This window comes from Dromiciops gliroides, chromosome 2, assembly GCF_019393635.1.
Source record: "Dromiciops gliroides isolate mDroGli1 chromosome 2, mDroGli1.pri, whole genome shotgun sequence".
In the NCBI taxonomy this organism is placed as follows: Eukaryota; Metazoa; Chordata; class Mammalia; order Microbiotheria; family Microbiotheriidae; genus Dromiciops; species Dromiciops gliroides.
In genome coordinates this window covers 249776159-249794294 of record NC_057862.1, presented here as the reverse complement: position 1 = coordinate 249794294, position 18136 = coordinate 249776159, and the positions used below count along the sequence as shown (strand labels likewise).

Sequence of the window (18136 nt, the reverse complement as noted above, 5' to 3'; positions counted from 1 at the left end):
ACTAGCCCCTCACATCTTGAAGTAATCAGCAGCTGAGAAGGGACTCGTCCCCCTGGCATCTCAGGTTAAAGAAGGAGGTCCAGGAAAATGTGGTAGAGCCATTACAAGAAACCTGAGATGCATTCATCAGGGACTCCAATTGCCATCGCATTAGGATTGATTAGAGACCAGCAGTACCGTAATGACCCGGAAAGAGGGGCAGCCAGGGATTATTAATATCAGAACGTTGGGGGTTGGGGGAAGAGAAGTTTTATGTTACTAGGATTTATATATGAATGCAGGTTTACCTAAGGAAACTGGATAGTCAGTGAATCACGCAAACAATAAATCTAATTGCATCTAAAATTTCATGAAGGCTTATTTAAAGGGAAAAAAGTGGGAGAGGCGTAGAGAATAAAAACTAAACAGTGATTAAAAAATACAGGTCACAAGGAAATCCAGCCCAGCATTTATCCCAGACTTTATAACCAAAGTTTGCTGTGGACAAAGACTGTGGAAAGTAAGGAACAGACGGAGTGAATGATTGAATAATTTGGTTTCCTTGCCATTAGGAACCAAAGAACAAGGATTTTTACTTCAGTCAATACATTTTCACTTTAGGGTGCATTTTTCTAACTTTTTTTTTTACACTTAGTGCCTTAGGGGTAAAAGGGTGTGAATTTTTGGAGAGCCTGGTGGGCAGAGGAAGTGAACATTCTGAAATCTAGTTTTTATGGAAGAAGTGATACCCTGGTTGGGGTTATTGGGTTGGTGGGTTTTTTTTTTTTGCATCCCATTAAAAAAATACATTAAAGATTGGGATCCCAAAGAGACGTGGAGGAGAGAGTGGTTCGTCTCCTTCCTCGGACTATGAGCCAAAACAAATCAGCCCCTGATGGTCTAGGTTTAAATGCAGCTCACTGGATAATTAACTCCATCTTTCCAGCCCAACTTAACTGTTTATTTAGTGTCACCCTGTATTATCATCACTAGCACTTTCCTCTGAGAAGGAGGAGCTGCAGGCTTTCACCTCCAAAAAGGAAATTCTTTTTAGCTTAGACAGATTCAGCGTGCAGGATGTATATTAGCTTTTAAAAAAAAAAAACCTTTGATTGGAAACTGTGGAAGATAAAGATATGTGAAAAGTTTCATTTTGCAAATTTGCCAACCTGGGATGGGGAAGGAGCTGGGGGTGAGGGGATGAGGGGGGAGGGGCCGGGAAAGGGGAATGAAGTCCCGCCCATAGTGTCTCTAATCCTTGGGAAATTATTCCTGTAAACTACGCAGAGAAAGGACCCTTTGTATTTAAATGTGTAGAATGGTCAACCAGGTCAAAACCTAACATTTCAAGACTGGATAAAACCCTTTACTAATCTCCGCTAACCTTCGTTCTTCCCTTCACTTTCTTTCCCAGTAGGAGCACGTCAGTGGAACGCGACCTCTTTCCTTCCCTAGTTGGCGAAGCATAGTGGAAAGAGATCTGGACGTTTGGAGTCGAAGTGTCAAATCCCAGCTTGGTCACTAACTACCTAGGTGACCTTAGGAAAGTCACATGACCTCTTTGGGTCTCAGTTTTCTCAGAAGAGAATCCCATACCTATAGACTTTGGGACTGGGGTTACATTCACTATGAGAGGATTGGACTATATGACCTCTAAGGTCCCTTCTAGCTCCAATCTATTATAATCTTATAAATCTTCCATCTCTAGAACAGTCCAGCATACCTAACTGGAAGCAACATTCACCTATTAGAAACCAATACCAAAGCGAGCAGCTTCCATCTCAAACATAGCACCAACATCCTTTGACTCCTCTTCCAAACACATACACACCTGCACAGACACACACACACACACACACACACACACACACGCACGCGCGCGCGCGCACACACACACGCACACCTGGCCCAGATAGGGAAGACAGCAACCTAATATCAAGGAAAGAAGACTTTTAAAAAGCCAAAATAAAACAATAACAGCTGCAGCAGCACACGCATATAAACACCCAAAAGCCTCTTTCCCTTCCAACTCTTCAGAATCTGTCTATCCTTCAACTTCTCTCTTTCCTGATAAGTTTGTTTTTTTCTGGTGTCTCGAAGCGCATCCAAGACAAAGGGTAGAGACCATATTTTCAGGAGACAAGCCTAGCAGATTTAAAGAATCTCTCCGCCCCTCCTAGATGCTTTTCAAACCAGCTTTGTTTTTACAGGTGTGGGGGGGGGAAGGAAGGGGGAGCAATTCTTACGAGGAATTAAATGCCTCCAGGGGGTCTTGGTACCCGGAGGCTGTTTATTTGCACCTAGGAAGTAGGCTTGCTCTAGTCCCCTTCCGGTTCCATGAGGTGGGGGAACTGGGCTATTTTAGAAGAAAATACAAATACAAATCCTTATTGTTTAGAAATAAACCGAGGAAGCTGGCCGGCTCCCCTATGCCCTGCAGTGGGAGGGAGAGCTGAGCAGATCCGGTGTCACGTTGCAGATTCCCACTAAAGATAACGAAATGTGATCTATTTTTTCAGAACAGCAAGTGGATGGGAAAGAACCTTTACAACACAAAACTCATTTACTAATGGACTGGTTTTGGGTTTCCCCACTCACTGTAAAAAATCGCCTTGACTGGGGGTTCATCTTATTCATACCTATGAAAACTCCTTTCCAGAGAGAAGAATCTAAGTTTTGGACTTAACTTGTCAGTGACCGTTTTCCCATGAGGGCTGATGCAGATATTCTAGGATGCAAGAGTTGAGGGGACCCTGCATAACCACACAAAGCAGAACAGGGAAGATGCAGGGTTATTCTGACTTGATTGACTCCAACCTCACAATAATTCCATATAGTAGGGTGTTCTCCCCGAACATAAAGTAATTAGTCTGGATGGCAGAGACACAACGAACCTAGTCCTTCAAAACCATATCGGCATCTCCGTGGAGATTAAAATTATTTACAATATAGTGAAAGGCTTTTATGTCAACATTTCAAACATTTGTCGACATTTCCTTCCATTCCCGCTCCGCAATTTTCGTTTTTTACCTCTGCAAATACTTGACACGAGCAATTACCTGCATAGATGAGCTGAAACTGGAGTTAATGCACGATAACTGTATTAATCCACTCTGCCCGCGCCTCCCAGAAAGTCTTTGCAGCTATAGGGGAGGAAGGGAGTCGGAAAGAAGCAGGTTTCCCCCCCCCCTTTCTTTAAATGTAAAAACAAAAACCCAACCCCAAAAGTATCTATGTGTGATTTGCATTGACAGGAAAGGTTTTGTGTTACCAGAACAGAGAAAACCTTTCTGTGTGTGAGTTAAAATGGATGATTTGGTTTATGTGGTTGGTAAATTCATGACATTTTACCTCTTTTAGTGGTTTAAAGTGAAAGGTTCCATTTTGGGAAACCTTATATATCCGGGCCAATAATGAACATTGTTATAACAATTAGTTCCTTTATCCAGGATCGAAATAGCAGGTATCCTTTCTGTTACAAAGCAAAACCATTTTCCCCCTTTTCCAGATATGCAATCTTGTGTTATTATATAGGGGAATAAGAGTTGAGACTGGGGCTTTGAAGTATTTAGGGGTGAATACTAGATCTTTCTGGTAAGATTCGGTGCCAATGGAAACGTCTTCAATGCTGTCTTCTTCCTTCTAGAACACCTTCAGTATGCTCTGCTTTAAAGAGATGGGGTCGGAGGTAGGGCGAGAAGCAGGGAGGAAGGAGGAGTAAGAGTATAAGAAACATGACAAAAGGTGGTGGCATTAAGCTAAATTGAGATTTCTGCTCATCTCCCTCTTAATCTACATCTGCTTTTATGTACCAGAGCTCTCCTTCATGTAAAATAATTAGTTAAAAAGCCTTCACTTGGTAAACGAGTATTCGGATGCAAACGTTCTATTTTAAGAGAACCTTCCTAGCGGTTGCGACCCATGTTCGGTCCTTCCAATCCCCCACATTATAATTATGCGCACTTGCTCCAGACTTTAGGGTATTAGTTGATTTTTAGACCTGGGTTTAAGACTCCGTTCCGGTCCCCACACAGCTGCCTTGTCAATAAGGATCTGTTCCAAGTAGAGACATTCCTTCTGGCAGGACATTGCAGCTCTTTAAGACTTCATCTGAAACATCATAAGTACTAAAATAAAATGGCTAGGGAAAATTACCAGACACACGGTCATAGGATGCAGAAGCGCCAGGCATCCAGTTTGGAAAATAAGTCCTTGTACAGACTATGCAGCAATGGCTTGTTTTAAATAGCACTTATTCATTAAATACATTTTTAAAACCTAAAAGTAAGAAAATCTCAACATCTGTTCCCAGCATTTAATCGCATGTGTAAATCGCAGGGATGCAAAATATGTAGAGAACTAGACTGAAAGTTTCCAGAGAAATGTACGTCGCAAAACTGAGAGATTCAACCATTTCTTATAGCAAGACGATAATTCTTAGAGTATCTCAGGTAGCAATTAGTGTGTGTATTGTTAGCCTACAAAGAAAATAAGGGAAATCCACACATATACAATTCCCCATCCCAGCAGTTTTTACTTAAATGTAAACATTTAAGCAGTTTAATTCTGGTAGGACATTTGTCTGAATGAATTAAGACATATTTAAAGAAGACAAGCAAGCATGAATCTTGGGATCTCCTAAGCGTCCACTAAGAGGGTTCACTTAAATCAAAAGCATTTTTCAAGTGTACTTAAATTCTGTTTTGAACTTATCTAATCAAAGATAAGCATAGTCGTAAAGTCACTCCCATTCCACCATTCCGTTTCCCTTATCTCAACTTATTGTTCTTATCACTGGCCCTGGCCCAGCTACTGACAATAGATTATCTTTGTTTAGGAAGGCTAATTGTTTTCCAAATCTTTTTAATAATTGATTTAGCGCAAGGTGTGCAAATGAGGATTAAGATAATTACTGTTTCGTTTGTGCAATTTGTCCAAATATTCCCCCCCCCCCAACATACACCTAAGAGAAAAAAGCAGAGAATGAGACTTTAAATTGCAGAACGCCTTTCATTCCACTAGCAGTAAAACAAGTTAGCAATACGGTCCACAGACACACACACACACACACACACACACACACACACACCACTCCATATTTAATCTCCTTGGAGCCTCCACCGTTCCAGTTTTGAGAGTAGTGTCCTTTGCATAGCTAGGCAAGGATTATATTACAACCGGACGGTTATTGGAGATGGGTACAGTTTTATTTAATTTATACCCCTCCAGTGCCTTTCATCTGAGATCGCCAAAGCATTTTTGTTAACATCAGTTAAAAAAGTTTCTCATCATTCCATTGTAGGAAGATGAGCAAAAAACGACATTGAGTCCCAAAGGGTCAACCTAAACCACCTAGGGATAAGCCTGGTCAGAAATTAACCCCGGCCGCCCCACCCCCATCTTTGACTAACACTTCTTTTCTGAACACATTTACCTACTCCAAAATCAAATTGCTTCTACCCTCTAAAGCAGAAGAGTTTCGTGGCTGAAGTCTTGAGAGTGAGTAGTGGGGTAGGGGGACAGACAGGCTTAGCGCAGCCCATACATAAAGGCCCAAGAGCGAAGCTGCAGCACCATCAACAGCACAAAGTTATGGTTCTCCTCTTGTATTATTTATCGCTTTCCATAAGCTATTCATCAAACCATTATTTATTCATCCCAACGTTAAGGTAATTAAATATGAGCTCACCGGGAAAGGGCATATCTGGAAGGGGCAGGAGAGATGGGGGGGGGGAGGCGGGGGTTTAAAAGGTCTGTAATAATTGATTTGTACAGAGATGAGCCTGGTTCCCCTTAGCTGACACTTGAGAAGGGGCTCAAGTTGCAGGGTCCTGAAGTGTCTTCCCCCTCTCGACCCCTGGGCCAGCGAGGCAGTCTCACTCTCATGCCCCCCTTCCCATCTCTCTAACCCCTCCCTCTCCCTCCTCTCTCTTCTCTCTTTTCCCTCTCACTCTTCTTCCTCCTCTCTTCCTCCTCTTCCCTCCTCCTCGTTTTCCACTTCCTCCTCCTCCCCCTCTCCTCTTTTCCTACCCCCCACTCACGGCCTCTCTCTCCCTGCAGAGGAGGCTCGGCCTCCCAGCACCCCTGCCTTGCCTGGCCGAGCTCTGAGGCTGGCTAGATTGGGATAGGCGCCACAGGCAGCCAATCAGCGCGCCCTGTCCGCTCCGCGCTTTAAGGCTGGTTGAAGGGAGAACAGAAACCAAGTTCCCCAGCAACAATCAGCATCCACCCGGAGAGAGCCCGGGGAGGCTGCTCCGCGCTGGCGGCTCAGTGCCCGGCGCTCCCACCCATCCACCCCACCTTCTCTCCCTCCTCCTCCTTCTCCTCCTCCTTGCCCATCCTTCGCCCTATCCGCTCAAAACTCCTCAGCTGAGCTCCCCCTACACCCCATCGTCTGCAACTAAGAAAGAAAGAGGACTTCTAGAAGAGGGAGGGGGTCGGAAACTTCCCCTCCATCCCCTATCTCTAGCTCTGGTAGCGCACCCCTTTTCAGTCTCGCTCTCCACTGCGCCCCAGGTTGCTCACTCGGGCCAAGCGCCAGCCATGTCTATGCTGCCGTCTTTTGGCTTCACCCAGGAGCAAGTGGCCTGCGTTTGCGAGGTTCTCCAGCAAGGGGGGAACCTGGAGCGATTGGGGAGGTTTCTCTGGTCCCTTCCTGCCTGCGACCATCTGCACAAGAACGAGAGCGTCCTCAAGGCCAAGGCCGTGGTCGCCTTCCACCGGGGCAATTTCCGTGAGCTGTACAAGATTTTGGAGAGCCACCAGTTCTCGCCTCACAACCACCCGAAGCTGCAACAGCTGTGGCTGAAGGCTCACTACGTGGAAGCAGAGAAGTTGCGGGGCCGACCCCTCGGAGCAGTAGGGAAGTACCGGGTCCGCCGAAAATTCCCTCTGCCGAGGACCATCTGGGACGGGGAAGAGACGAGCTATTGCTTCAAAGAAAAGTCTCGAGGTGTGCTGCGGGAGTGGTACGCACACAACCCTTACCCCTCACCCCGGGAGAAGCGCGAGCTTGCTGAGGCTACTGGGCTGACCACCACCCAGGTCAGCAACTGGTTTAAAAACCGGAGGCAAAGGGACAGAGCGGCGGAAGCCAAGGAAAGGTACACAGGGCGTTTCTCTTTGCTCTCTTAACCCTTCTGCCCTCTGCACCCCCCCCCCCAAACTCTCCATCCCTACCCTTACACTCTCATCTCCTTTTGTCAGAGTATTGCTGTCAGGAACCGCATTCTCCGAGTTGAGATAGGAAAAAAAGTTCATGAACTTGGATTTAGCCTGCCGGGCGGTCAAGGAGAGCGACTAATTTTAGTTGTTTTTCCTCTGCAAGATTATGTTCAGTGGGTGTGAGTTTCAGGAATTATTTGCGGAAAGTTTGTTTCTCTCACCCCTGACCCACTCTCCTCTCACCCCCTTGCGAATGAGTGGCTGGAGTGTGTCTGGGAGAGGAAGAAGACTCGGGAAGGGAAATGAAGGGAAGGGACGGGAAAAGAGGAGAAATAGGAAGGGAGTGTATTTTTTTTTCCTCCATGATCAATAATAAGGAGACAGCCAGAGATTTGGGAGGGGTTGTCTTACTGAGTGGCAGGGATCCCCGGTGCCACCTTTTCCTCTTCTCTTCCTTGTTGACTGGGACTGACTTTTTGGGTCCCCATGTCTTCACTCTCACTAGGACCCATTAAGAATATCCTCTTCACTCTCCCAGTGAGTTCTTTGGGGGAAAGGTCGGGCAGTTTCACATCACACTTGTAAATTTCTAGCTGTGGGAGGGTGGAGCTTTAAAATAAAATCCAGAGAGAGTTATGTGGAAAGTCGAAGCTGACTTTATTGACTCTAATCACAATCCCTGAAACAAAGCTTCATCCTTCCTTGCGCACTTCCACAACCAGGGAAGCTGTGTATCTGTCAGCACCGCCAGCCGGAGACTGGGAGCTCAACAGCCCCACTCTTTGCTTGTCCCAGAGATCAGAAACGGGTTTTTTTTTATGGTCTTCCCCTTACTGCTAACCATCCCCCACCCCCGCCCCGCCAACACCCCCCACCCACTGGCCTCCTTCGCTCATCCATTCTTTTTGGAGTTTCGAGCTGAGATTCTGAACTGGGAGTCAGCCGGAAGAACTCCGATCAGGGCAGGGAATTTAGTGAGCCTTCAGGATTTTTTAGGAAACCAGAACACTCTTTTGTTCACTTCCCTATCTTGGTACCAATACTCTTTATCTTGGTCCGGGTTAAAAGTGTAGAAGCAATGTAAGTTCATTTTGGAAGAGGTCAGCAGGTCGGGAAGAGGGAGGAAGGGAAGGAACGAGAAAGGGAGGAAATAAAGTGTGAGTGTGTGGGACTTCAGAAAGGCGGAAGTAAGAGGGAGCAGTGAAATAGTGAACTTAAACAGGACTTGGGACAGATCCACCCATCGCACTCCACAGTCATACAGGTCTTGAATCTTAGTGAGGGTTTCTTGACATGACCTCTCTGGCTTTTATGAGGGATGAGGAAGGAGGAGGGATTGGGAATTTTCGAGTGGGGCGTGAGGAAGATGGCATGGGGACAAAACTCTGCGATTCCAGTTAGACTGAAGTTACAAAATCCTCTAAGTCAGGCCGCAGGGCCCACTCCCTGATGAAATCAGAAATACTGGCTTGGGTCCCTGTGTTTACTCAGGTCACTGCACTGCCTTGGGCACTACTTCCCCATGACCTATCCCTTTTAATGACAATCGCCAGACAGAAATATTAAAAGCAGATATTTGGTAATATCCGTCTCTCTTTTTCACTATGGATAATCAGTATCTGACAACCAATAAACATTTCTTGTGCTACAGGCTTTCTATGATTTTCTTTCTTCCCCTTCTAACTTTGAAGCACTGACTGGAATAGTTTAGGTTAAGCATTATTTAAATGTGGTACCAGTGAGTGTTTATTTCACAAGATCAGTCTGTGATACACATTTTAATAGTTTAAAAAAACTCCACAAATATTTTCCTTCTGAAATCTGCAAGATTTGGGAAGCAAGAGCTGTAGGGCCTTGTAGGGGACTCAAACTCTTTATATATCTTTGATTCCATTATGTTCTTCCTCTTGTTTCTTTCATGACTTCTGATAAGGAGTTGGTGAAAGAAGACTCCCTTTGTGTAATTATTCTTTTCCTTTTTCATGTTCTCTTTCTCCCTTTCCTTCCCTTCCCTTCCCTTTTCTTGTTCCTTCCCTCTTTCCTTTTTCATTCTTTTCCTTCATCCATCTTTCAATCTAACCATATGCTGTTGTTTTCTATTTCTCAGGGAAAACACTGAAAACAATAACACATCCTCCAACAAGCAGAATCAGCTCTCTCCCCTGGATGGGGGCAAGCCACTCATGTCCAGCTCAGAAGAGGAATTCTCACCTCCCCAGAGTCCAGATCAGAACTCAGTCCTCCTACTCCAAGGCAATCTGAGCCATGCCAGAAGCTCAAACTATTCGTTGACCGGCTTAACTGCCTCTCAGACAGCCCACAGCCTCCAGGGGCACCAGCATCAGCTCCAGGACTCCCTTCTTGGACCCCTTACCTCTAGCTTGGTGGACTTAGGCTCCTAAAGCAAAAGTACTTCTGGCCCATGGAGAACTAGTTGAAGCATCCACTGATCAGCAACTAGAAACATTTGTAAATATAGAACAGAAACAATTTTGCAGCGCATATCTGGGGAACTTTACACATCAAGGAAACATGAACTTTCACAAATACCTTTTTTTAAAAAGGGCAACAGAAACAACACTGCTCTCAAGAAATGATCTCTCCTCCCCAATTCTTATTACTTTTACCTTTACTCCCTTGTCCCTAAGTGCTGGTGCAAACCCCTAAACTAACAAAACTTCAATGACCTACCAGTCTATGCTACTGATACCATCACCTTAAATTAAGTTTAAAAAAAAAAACCAGGAATTACAAACTAGTTGGATTTCAATTCTTTAATTTATTTATGATACATTTTAAAAGGAGAGAGTAAAAAGAGAAGTCTGATGCAAACAAGAGTCTCTACCATTGGGGGAATTTGGTTGAATTCTTAAGCTGAATAGGGAAAAAATGCTCAAAACCTTTTTTTGAGGGAGGAAATTAAGTTTACATTTTTCATATCTAGTGTTAAATGATTTCAATTTAGTTTAAAATAAAAAAGTATTAGAAAAATCAAGTGCCTAAATGTCTTAATGCACATCTATAAGGCAGTTAGAAATAGAAAGTGACCGTTGCATTTTTGTTGGACTCATAGGGATGGGGGGGGGTGTTGATTTTCTTATCTTATCTTTTCTTTTCTTTTTTTTGGATGGACTTTTGAAATGCATCATTGTGAAGTATCACAGTTTCCTGGATGTTTTTTTTTTTCTTATGCCCTCAATGCTTTCATATCCAGTAGTATACTCTTGTTAAGTGTTTCTCCCATTCCTAGTTTTTAGCTTGCAAAAGTATTCCCATAAATCTGGTGACCTGGTATTTGTTACCCAAAATGGCATGTGTTTTTCAGGGTTCTTTTCTATTGTACCTAAAGCAGCTTAAATTAAAACGCAGCGGAGCATCAGGAGTATGGTTCTCTTTTCCAAAGGTGAGTTTCTGTGTTGCTGTCATCCTAATTTTAAACATACAGTTTTTGCCTTTCCTACTCCTGATTGTTTGGATTGTAGAGCACTTTGATGGTCATTTATCTGAAGCAGTTGTAGGATCTGGTTTTATCATATGACAGAAAAAAGGGTAAACATAGCTTTTTGGATAGTCTTTTAAAAATATTTGGAAATAATGCTTCTGGAGTGCTCTTCTTGAGAATATTAATGTGTTAATGCAGACAATCTATGTCAAAAGACCTGTTGACAAGAAGTAACAAAATTTATCAGACAAAATTAGGAAATCGATTAGTACAAGTAACACCATGACTATGTCCTGTAGGAATGGTATGCAAGCTGACTGAACAGAAATCTCTGTGCACTTGCTGTGAGACTATGCTTTGAAAAATACCAATAATTACATAGGCTCTTGGTTATTTTTATTTGGGGTAAAAGTGACACAGCCTTTATACTAAGCTTTAAATTTTAGTGAGTTGCATTATTTATTAAAATTATTCTCAAGATTACTGGATTGGCTGTTTCTTGATTCATAAAATATTGTTCCCCAAGGACAGCCTGAGTTTCTGACCCGAGTTTCATAATCTTGATTCCCCCCCTTCCATAAGTAGCACCACTTACATATTCATTTAGTATGTTGACCTTCTCCCCCACCTTTAAGGGCAATCCAAGGAAGGAGCAGCATGGTGAATGGAGGGAGTGCTGGATTTATAGTCAGAGAAACTGGGTTCAATTCCAGGCTTTGCTTTTCTCTTGACTGTGTCATTTGGGGCACCTCACTTGACCTCTCTGTCTTTCATCTCTAAAATGAAGGGACGGGAGTTGCTGAACTTTAAGATTCCTTCCAGTTCTGAATCTATAATCCTTTGAATTTTGGGAAATGGAAAATGAGAGCTTCTTATTCTAACTAGTTCTTTGGAAACTGAAAATGATTTATATGTAATTGAGGGAAAGGGTCTTAATTGTTTCATGTTATTATAATAACTTTTATCTATGAAATCATTTCTCTATCACAGATCGATAATTTGTTCAGAGATGTTCATTTGGGTCGGGAGCTCCTGGTCCCAATATCCCTTGTTAGCGTTTTGGATCATTAAGTCACTGTTTATTTAAGTCACTAGGGTGTTTATTCTCCAGGTCTTGGGCCACGGAGAAATGCCACCCTCTGCAGGAGGGACTCTCACGAAGGGATCTTCGTACATTCTTTACATTCACCCCCCAAAACAAATACCCAGCACAAAGATAGCTTTAAATGACCCAGACCAACTTCAAAGGACACCGCGGAAATCTCCCTCGAAAATAAGGAAGGGCCAATTACTTTAATTTTTTACATGCCCTCTCCTCCCCCTCTCCTCTTCTACTTCTTCCACTTTCTTACAGCTCAGCTTGGTATAATTTTAGTAGCAGAGATGCTCCCTGTGACTTCTTGACAGACGGAGGAAGGCTAGATGCTCGTCTTCTGCTCCCTCAGTTGGTGAGTCTTGGGAATGCCAGGCAATTTGCAGAGCAGTCGAGCTGCCCTGGTACTGTAAAAAGGCCCCGTGATTACTGCTTGTAAAGTCGTTAAAAGAGCAATTTTCTGTCACAGCCATAAACTCTCTGTAAAAATCCCTGGCTCTCGGGTGCAGCGCAAGCATATTCCAGATGTGTTTCAAAAGAAATTGCACAATCCCTCCCTGCTCCGCCTGGTGACAGGATGGGAAGGAAGGTGAGAATGCTGGAGATGGCTTTTGTTTTCTCCTCATTTCCAAGAGCTCAGTCGCATTAGAAGAAGTGATTTTTTTTTTCAAGAGAAAATTTGGGAAGGGAATCTTTAGAGACTTCGAGGAGTGATTCCATTCTCTTTTTCAGTGCGCCTGTCTGCTTTAATTTATTTTCAAATTTCCTTTCGGGTTCCATTTACAGACTTAATGATGACGGTTAAATTAATGAACAAAGGCTCATCAGTAATAAAGTATTCTTAGGGGGAAAGTACCTTAGAGGCTCTGCTAAGCGAAACGAGAAACAAGGGAGAAAAGAGGGGGAATTTGGCCATTTTCTGGAAGTTTTAAACAGTATCCAGCTCTCTGAACTTTTTGGCTTTAACCTTTGACTTAGAACTAAGGTTTCTGATATTTGGGATAAGAGGACGTTAAAAGACATTTTCTCAATTTCCAGCGGATGTGTTACTGTCACAGCAATCCTACACAGGGTGGGAAAGATTCTGAGGGACTGAACACCACTGGCCTTGACCATAGTCTCCTCAAAGGAAGTTCTTGTTTTAATTTTGAGTCGGAAGAAAAAACACCTACTGACTGTATTAAGGTGCTTGGGGCATGAGGGGTCCTACGAAAAAGAAATCCATAGCCTCCAGAAATTCGAGAGAGGAACAAATGTGCTACAAGAGGCAGGCGAGCGGGCCCTTTGCTGAGCACGATGAGCCTTGGGATTGAAGTGAAATACGGGCCGATTGCGATGACCTTCTAAAGCTCTATGCGGCGGAGTTCACTCACACTAGTTTTTACTTTCTGGCTGTGGGATCTTCCGTGCTGCTTGTGGCCTCCGATCTGAGGTTGGGGTTGTGGATGCATACCATGATGTTTAAGGATGTGTCAGGCCGGCAGGTCTCTGTACTTGTACGCCTCCTCCAAAGAGGAGGCTCTGGACTAGGTGAGGTGACTGAGCAAGTCGAGCACTACCTGCCTTCAGTTTCTCTGACCCAAAGCAGTCTCAGCAATCGAATAGCGGCCTCGGTGGCGGCGAAAAAAAAACCTGGAGCTGGGCGAGGTAGAGCCGCAGCACTGTAGCTCCCCGACTCCTGACTCCTGGTTTTCCCCGTCCCTAGTCTTACTTGATGTCCCCAGCGAGCTATATGAAGCTGGGAGTGGATGCAGGCTTCGACACAACAAAAATACCACCTTCCCTGCAAGAATCTGGGAAATTATTGTCTGGGCTGGGAAACCGTGACTAGAGCTATTCTGTGTCCGTGGTGCCTCCTCTCAGGAGATCAGGCTGGTTGCTGTGTGGAGGTGGGGTTGGCGCCTTCAGCACCCACGGTTTAAAGCCAATGGAGAAAGCCTCTTGTTCACTCTGTTGTGGCCGGTGTTGGGAGACTGGCAAGGTGGGAGACGTAAAGCTTACACCTTCTTAGCCTGATGGCAAGTAGGCTTCTCCGCTAGACCCCGCTCTCCCGAGTACCAGCCCATATCTGCTGAATTTATAGCAGGCCAGATGGGCAACAGATCGGGTGAAAGCAGGAGACAGCTAAGTTTTCTTTGGGGGGAGCCTCTGTATTTATTTCCCTGACACGCACTTTTAGTAGTTCCGGCAACTTCTTACAGACTGTTTGTAACTGGGACTCCCGTCGGAACCGAGGAGCTGACAAGCCTGGAAGAGCTGAGAGGTGATTGAGCTGTGGCCTTTGGTGCTTGACAAAGGGTCATAGAAGGTTCACTTGAAGGGGACAGAGTTTATGTGGCCTAAGCTAGCACCAAGGGCGCCCGCGACAACCTAAAGGAGACGGAGGAAAACTCACTCTAGGTTCTGGAATGGCTACTTTCTCTAGGCCTGTCTAGGACCAGAGGCTCCAGTCCTTAACTGAGGCCCTAAAGGGAGACTGGGATCTCTTGGATGGTAGTGTTGAGCCTGGCCACTGATGAATTCAGTGTATCAGAACCCAGAACAAAAGGTGGGCACCTCCCAATTCCCATCCTAACAAAACAAGCTGCTTTGCATCTTTGCTGTCCGTAGTTGACCTGGTTGTACAGTGGTTTTCTGAAGGGTGTGTGTGTGTGTGTGTGTGTGTGTGTGTGTGTACGTACATGGAGGACCACGGCATTTTCTCTCTAGGTTTCTGATCTTTTTTAATCCCGGGGCAACCTAGAGTGGCAATTGGTCCACTCCAGAGACTGTCACATGGGATGAAGGATCTTTATTTTCCTTTAAAATAATACAAAAACAAAAACTGAAGCTAGTAGGAGCTGGGATCACTTCTTGGGCTGGGTGACTGCTTCTCGTTGGTGACCCTTGGATTCCCAGCCCCCAGCACTGGTATAAAATAGATTCACAGCTGCTCAAAATCCTTACCCAAGGCCCCTCAAGGACTCAGAATAAAATCCTCGAGTTGTGATTGGGACTGAGAACTTGACTAGCATTGAAAGGAAAGAGTGGCTGCCATATAGACATATTTGCTCCTATAAGCAGTTGTCCAGGTGGATAGGAAGGGCATCTAGGAGCAAAATAAAACCAATATAAGGGCAAATTGCAGAAAAATTTCTATCCAGAAAAAGTCTTACTCTGAAAAGTCTAGTTTTATTTCGAATATTTTAAAACTGAGCACACACACTTCAGTCCAGCTGATGAAATAAGAAACCTGTTCCCCTACTGAGGATGACATTCAGTGTTTTCGAGGCGCTGGTCCTTCCAGACAGCGAGAAACAACACTGCAGTAGCATTTAAAAACAAAGGAAACTAGGCTCAGAGAGGCAAGCGAACTGCCCTTCCCATCAGGGTTTTAACTTCCATCTTTTTAACTTGTTAACGGAAAACCGAGAAGAGAGTTCCCAGCAGGTAGATTAGAACTACCTGAAGATTTGTTCTCTACTTTTGTTTTGCTACTTGAGTGTCTGACGATTTTCTCTCCCCTGAAATTGGTCAATGCCGAGGTTCTTACCTTTACTGAAAAGCGTAGACATTATCAGAACGGTGTCTTCTTTTTTATCATTAACTAGGTTATAACCGAATTCTGTTTTGAGAAAGGAAAAGTTTAACTTTAAATTGAAATATTGAAATATATTTGAATTAGCTACCGAATTGTAACTGGATTAAATTAAATAGTACTAGCTGTTCCCTCCCCTTCCTTCCCTCCCGCCCCCAAATAAGAATCTTCATAAAAAAATTAAACTACCCACTTCTTTTCCAATTATAAATAGGGAAGTAAAAACGAAGAATTTTCTCCCTCTCTGGTTGGCACCACCCCAACTTCAACAATATGGAAAATACATTTTTACCCCCTTGAAAAAAGCATATCCAAAATGGAACACAACGGATTTAGAAAGTTAGGTTTTAATTTGCAGATGAAATTATTTTAATCCAGGATTTAAAAATTAATCATTGCTTTAAAAACTCACAGTCTCTTCTTAGCTGAAGATATTTTGCTTGGGGAATTTGCAAGAATGGATAACTTGGGGTTTTGTATGGAACCCCTTAAAATAAAGTTTTGAAAAATTGTCCGAGACTACATTTTCTTATGATGATTAATTTCCACTGAATCTATTGAATAAAAATTTTAATGTATTCATAGGGAAGATCTGAAAGGTGAGCATCACTAGGAGTGAATGCTCTTTGTGTCAATCTGTTATAACCTTAACTGTACCCATTTGTTTATGTCTTCTACTTACAAAAACAATCACTTTACCTCTTCTTTCATTTTGTTTTTGTTTAAGGTATTGACATATTATAATAGCTTCTTTGAAAAGGCTCTATTCTAATTAGGATTGACAATTGTAAGAAATGTTCTAAATACCAGGGAAAGGGCAATAAAGTGATGGGGGGAGGGGAAGAAAATAGTTTTCACCTAATAATACACCTTTGGTCATACTTATCCAAAAATTATACTTTGGCTGTAAACATCTGTATGTCCTATTTTTCCTTCTTAACTTTTGGAGCTTAAAAAAAGGGAGAAACTTTCAATGTTAATCAGAATGCAAAATTTCAGTTTGAGCTTAAGGAATCCATTTACAATCCAGAGAAACACTTGTGTCTGTGAACCAAGGAAGTAGTACATTAAAGACAGAATTAAGACTGGACTCCCAGAATACACCGGACAGCACACAGATAGGAAATGGATGACAAGCAGGTCGAATGAAAATTAGGTTGTTTAGAAAAGTCAATATGCTTTAGTATCTGTGTAATGAAAGGAACATTTAAACAAGGGAGCTCTTGTCTCTATCCACAGATATATGCTATGAATACTTTCTATGCATTACAGATGCTATATAAACATAATATGCTTCCTCCTGAAGTCAAGTTCTTGATTTTAATTGAAGAATAATATTGCTCAGGGCTCTACCTCTAAGTACAAATAGCTTGTCTAAGAAGATCAGTTCTGGGAATCTGTAACCAGTGACTATTTTCAAAATAAACAGATGGATTTTTCATAAAGAAGTCAAGGACGATTACTTTACACATGGTATCTCTTGGTTTCTGCTCACAAGAAAACCTTTATGGAAAAACGAAAATGCAAAGAATGACAATAGTGGTCCCTCTTCTCTTCACCCTTTAAAAAGTAAAACAAATCTACACAGAATGATTTGACTCTCAAGCTGTTGTGGTTAACTGTTTGTTTCCCAACATCATCCACAGAAACAAACCTCAGTCATTTGCTTCATTTCCTTCCATTCTCTCTCTCTCTTTTTTAATGTGGACAATCCAATCAAATTATAAACAAGGCTCAGTTTATAATTAGTTTTATAAAGTTTAATAAGGATTATTTAAGCAACCTTAAACAAATAAACAAAACCCACTTATAGAAATTTATCTGTTTTCATAGAAAAAATTACCTCTGAGTTAATTTTGAATTGGAACATTAAAGCAGATTTCAAGATGTTTCTAATTGTTTTGGCCAAACCCCAGTGCCACCAAAGAGGGCTCATTTAACCCCAACCCCTAGATTTTGATTACTATTCTCTTATTAGCTAAACTATCTTCATGAATACCTAGGAAATAATGTTAGAACCTGTTTCCACTATGGGACCTTGTCTGACCTAGAGGCAGGAGACCCTAATTGGTGACCCATTGCAGTGGTTCTAGTCTCTAGGCTGGAAAGTAAAATTCAGTAAGGATAATAGGATCATAGCTATGAAGTTGGAAGGGTCCTTAAAGGTCATTTTGTACAATCATTCTACAGTTGAAGAAACTGAGGCTGAGGGAGAAAAAGTTACATAGATAGAAAACGTCAAAGGTGAGATTTGAACCAGGTCCCCTGACTCAAAATCTAGGGCTTTTAACATCATTCTTTCTTACTTTGCTTGGACATTTTGTCTCATTGTAAGGGATTCCCCCGGGTGAGGCAGAAGGGTTCGATTTTAATTGTAGTTCTCCTCGAAGAAAAGAAAGAGTTAATTTGTTTTCTGACAGGTTTCAGACTGTGTGTGGGTCAGCCAAAAAAGGAGAGGAAAAGGAGAACAGCCCCATGATTAATTCTACCTGTTTTTCCCATGAGCGATCACCTGCTCCAGGGGTCATGAATAGCAGGTAGCTCTCCCCTCCCGGGCTCTGAGAGGTTCGTTTGTTTGGTGACAGCTGAGTGACAAGGCCTGAAACCTGAGCTTGCCGCCCGGCCTGATGTGGGGATAAAAACCCTGGATGTTCCCTCAAACATTTCAGGAAATGAAAGTTGTAATGCGATCCCTCCTGCGCCCACATCTCCCCCGGCCAACACAAAAGCTCAAAGGAGCCTTCTCGCATTAAATTCAGCCTGAAGTTAGTTGATGGAGGGAAAGCGGAGCCCAACCCGGAGGGAGGGCGAGAGGGAGGGAGGGAGAGCAGACAGGCAGAGAGACTGGGGCTGGCAGATGGAAGCAGGGGAAAAGGGCTGG

The 18136-nt window shown here is 43.3% G+C and overlaps 1 protein-coding gene across 1 annotated transcript; it reads left to right on the top strand.

Annotated features, from left to right (window-relative positions):
* The first annotated feature begins 6133 nt into the window (after positions 1-6133).
* On the top strand, positions 6134-16642 carry SIX1 (SIX homeobox 1). Its single transcript, XM_043982242.1, has 2 exons — positions 6134-7082; positions 9251-16642. The coding sequence occupies exons 1-2, from the start codon at positions 6523-6525 to the stop codon at positions 9543-9545; spliced, it is 855 nt and encodes a 284-aa protein (XP_043838177.1). The 5' UTR covers positions 6134-6522; the 3' UTR covers positions 9546-16642.
* Positions 16643-18136: the final 1494 nt, after the last annotated feature.

Excerpts from the sequence above, each read along its gene's own strand:
- SIX1 (XM_043982242.1), top strand. The coding sequence starts at position 6,523 with ATGTCTATGCTGCCGTCTTTTGGCTTCACCCAGGAGCAAGTGGCCTGC. Across the intron at positions 7,083-9,250 it reads GCGGCGGAAGCCAAGGAAAG|GGAAAACACTGAAAACAATA; the intron begins GTACACAGGGCG and ends TCTATTTCTCAG.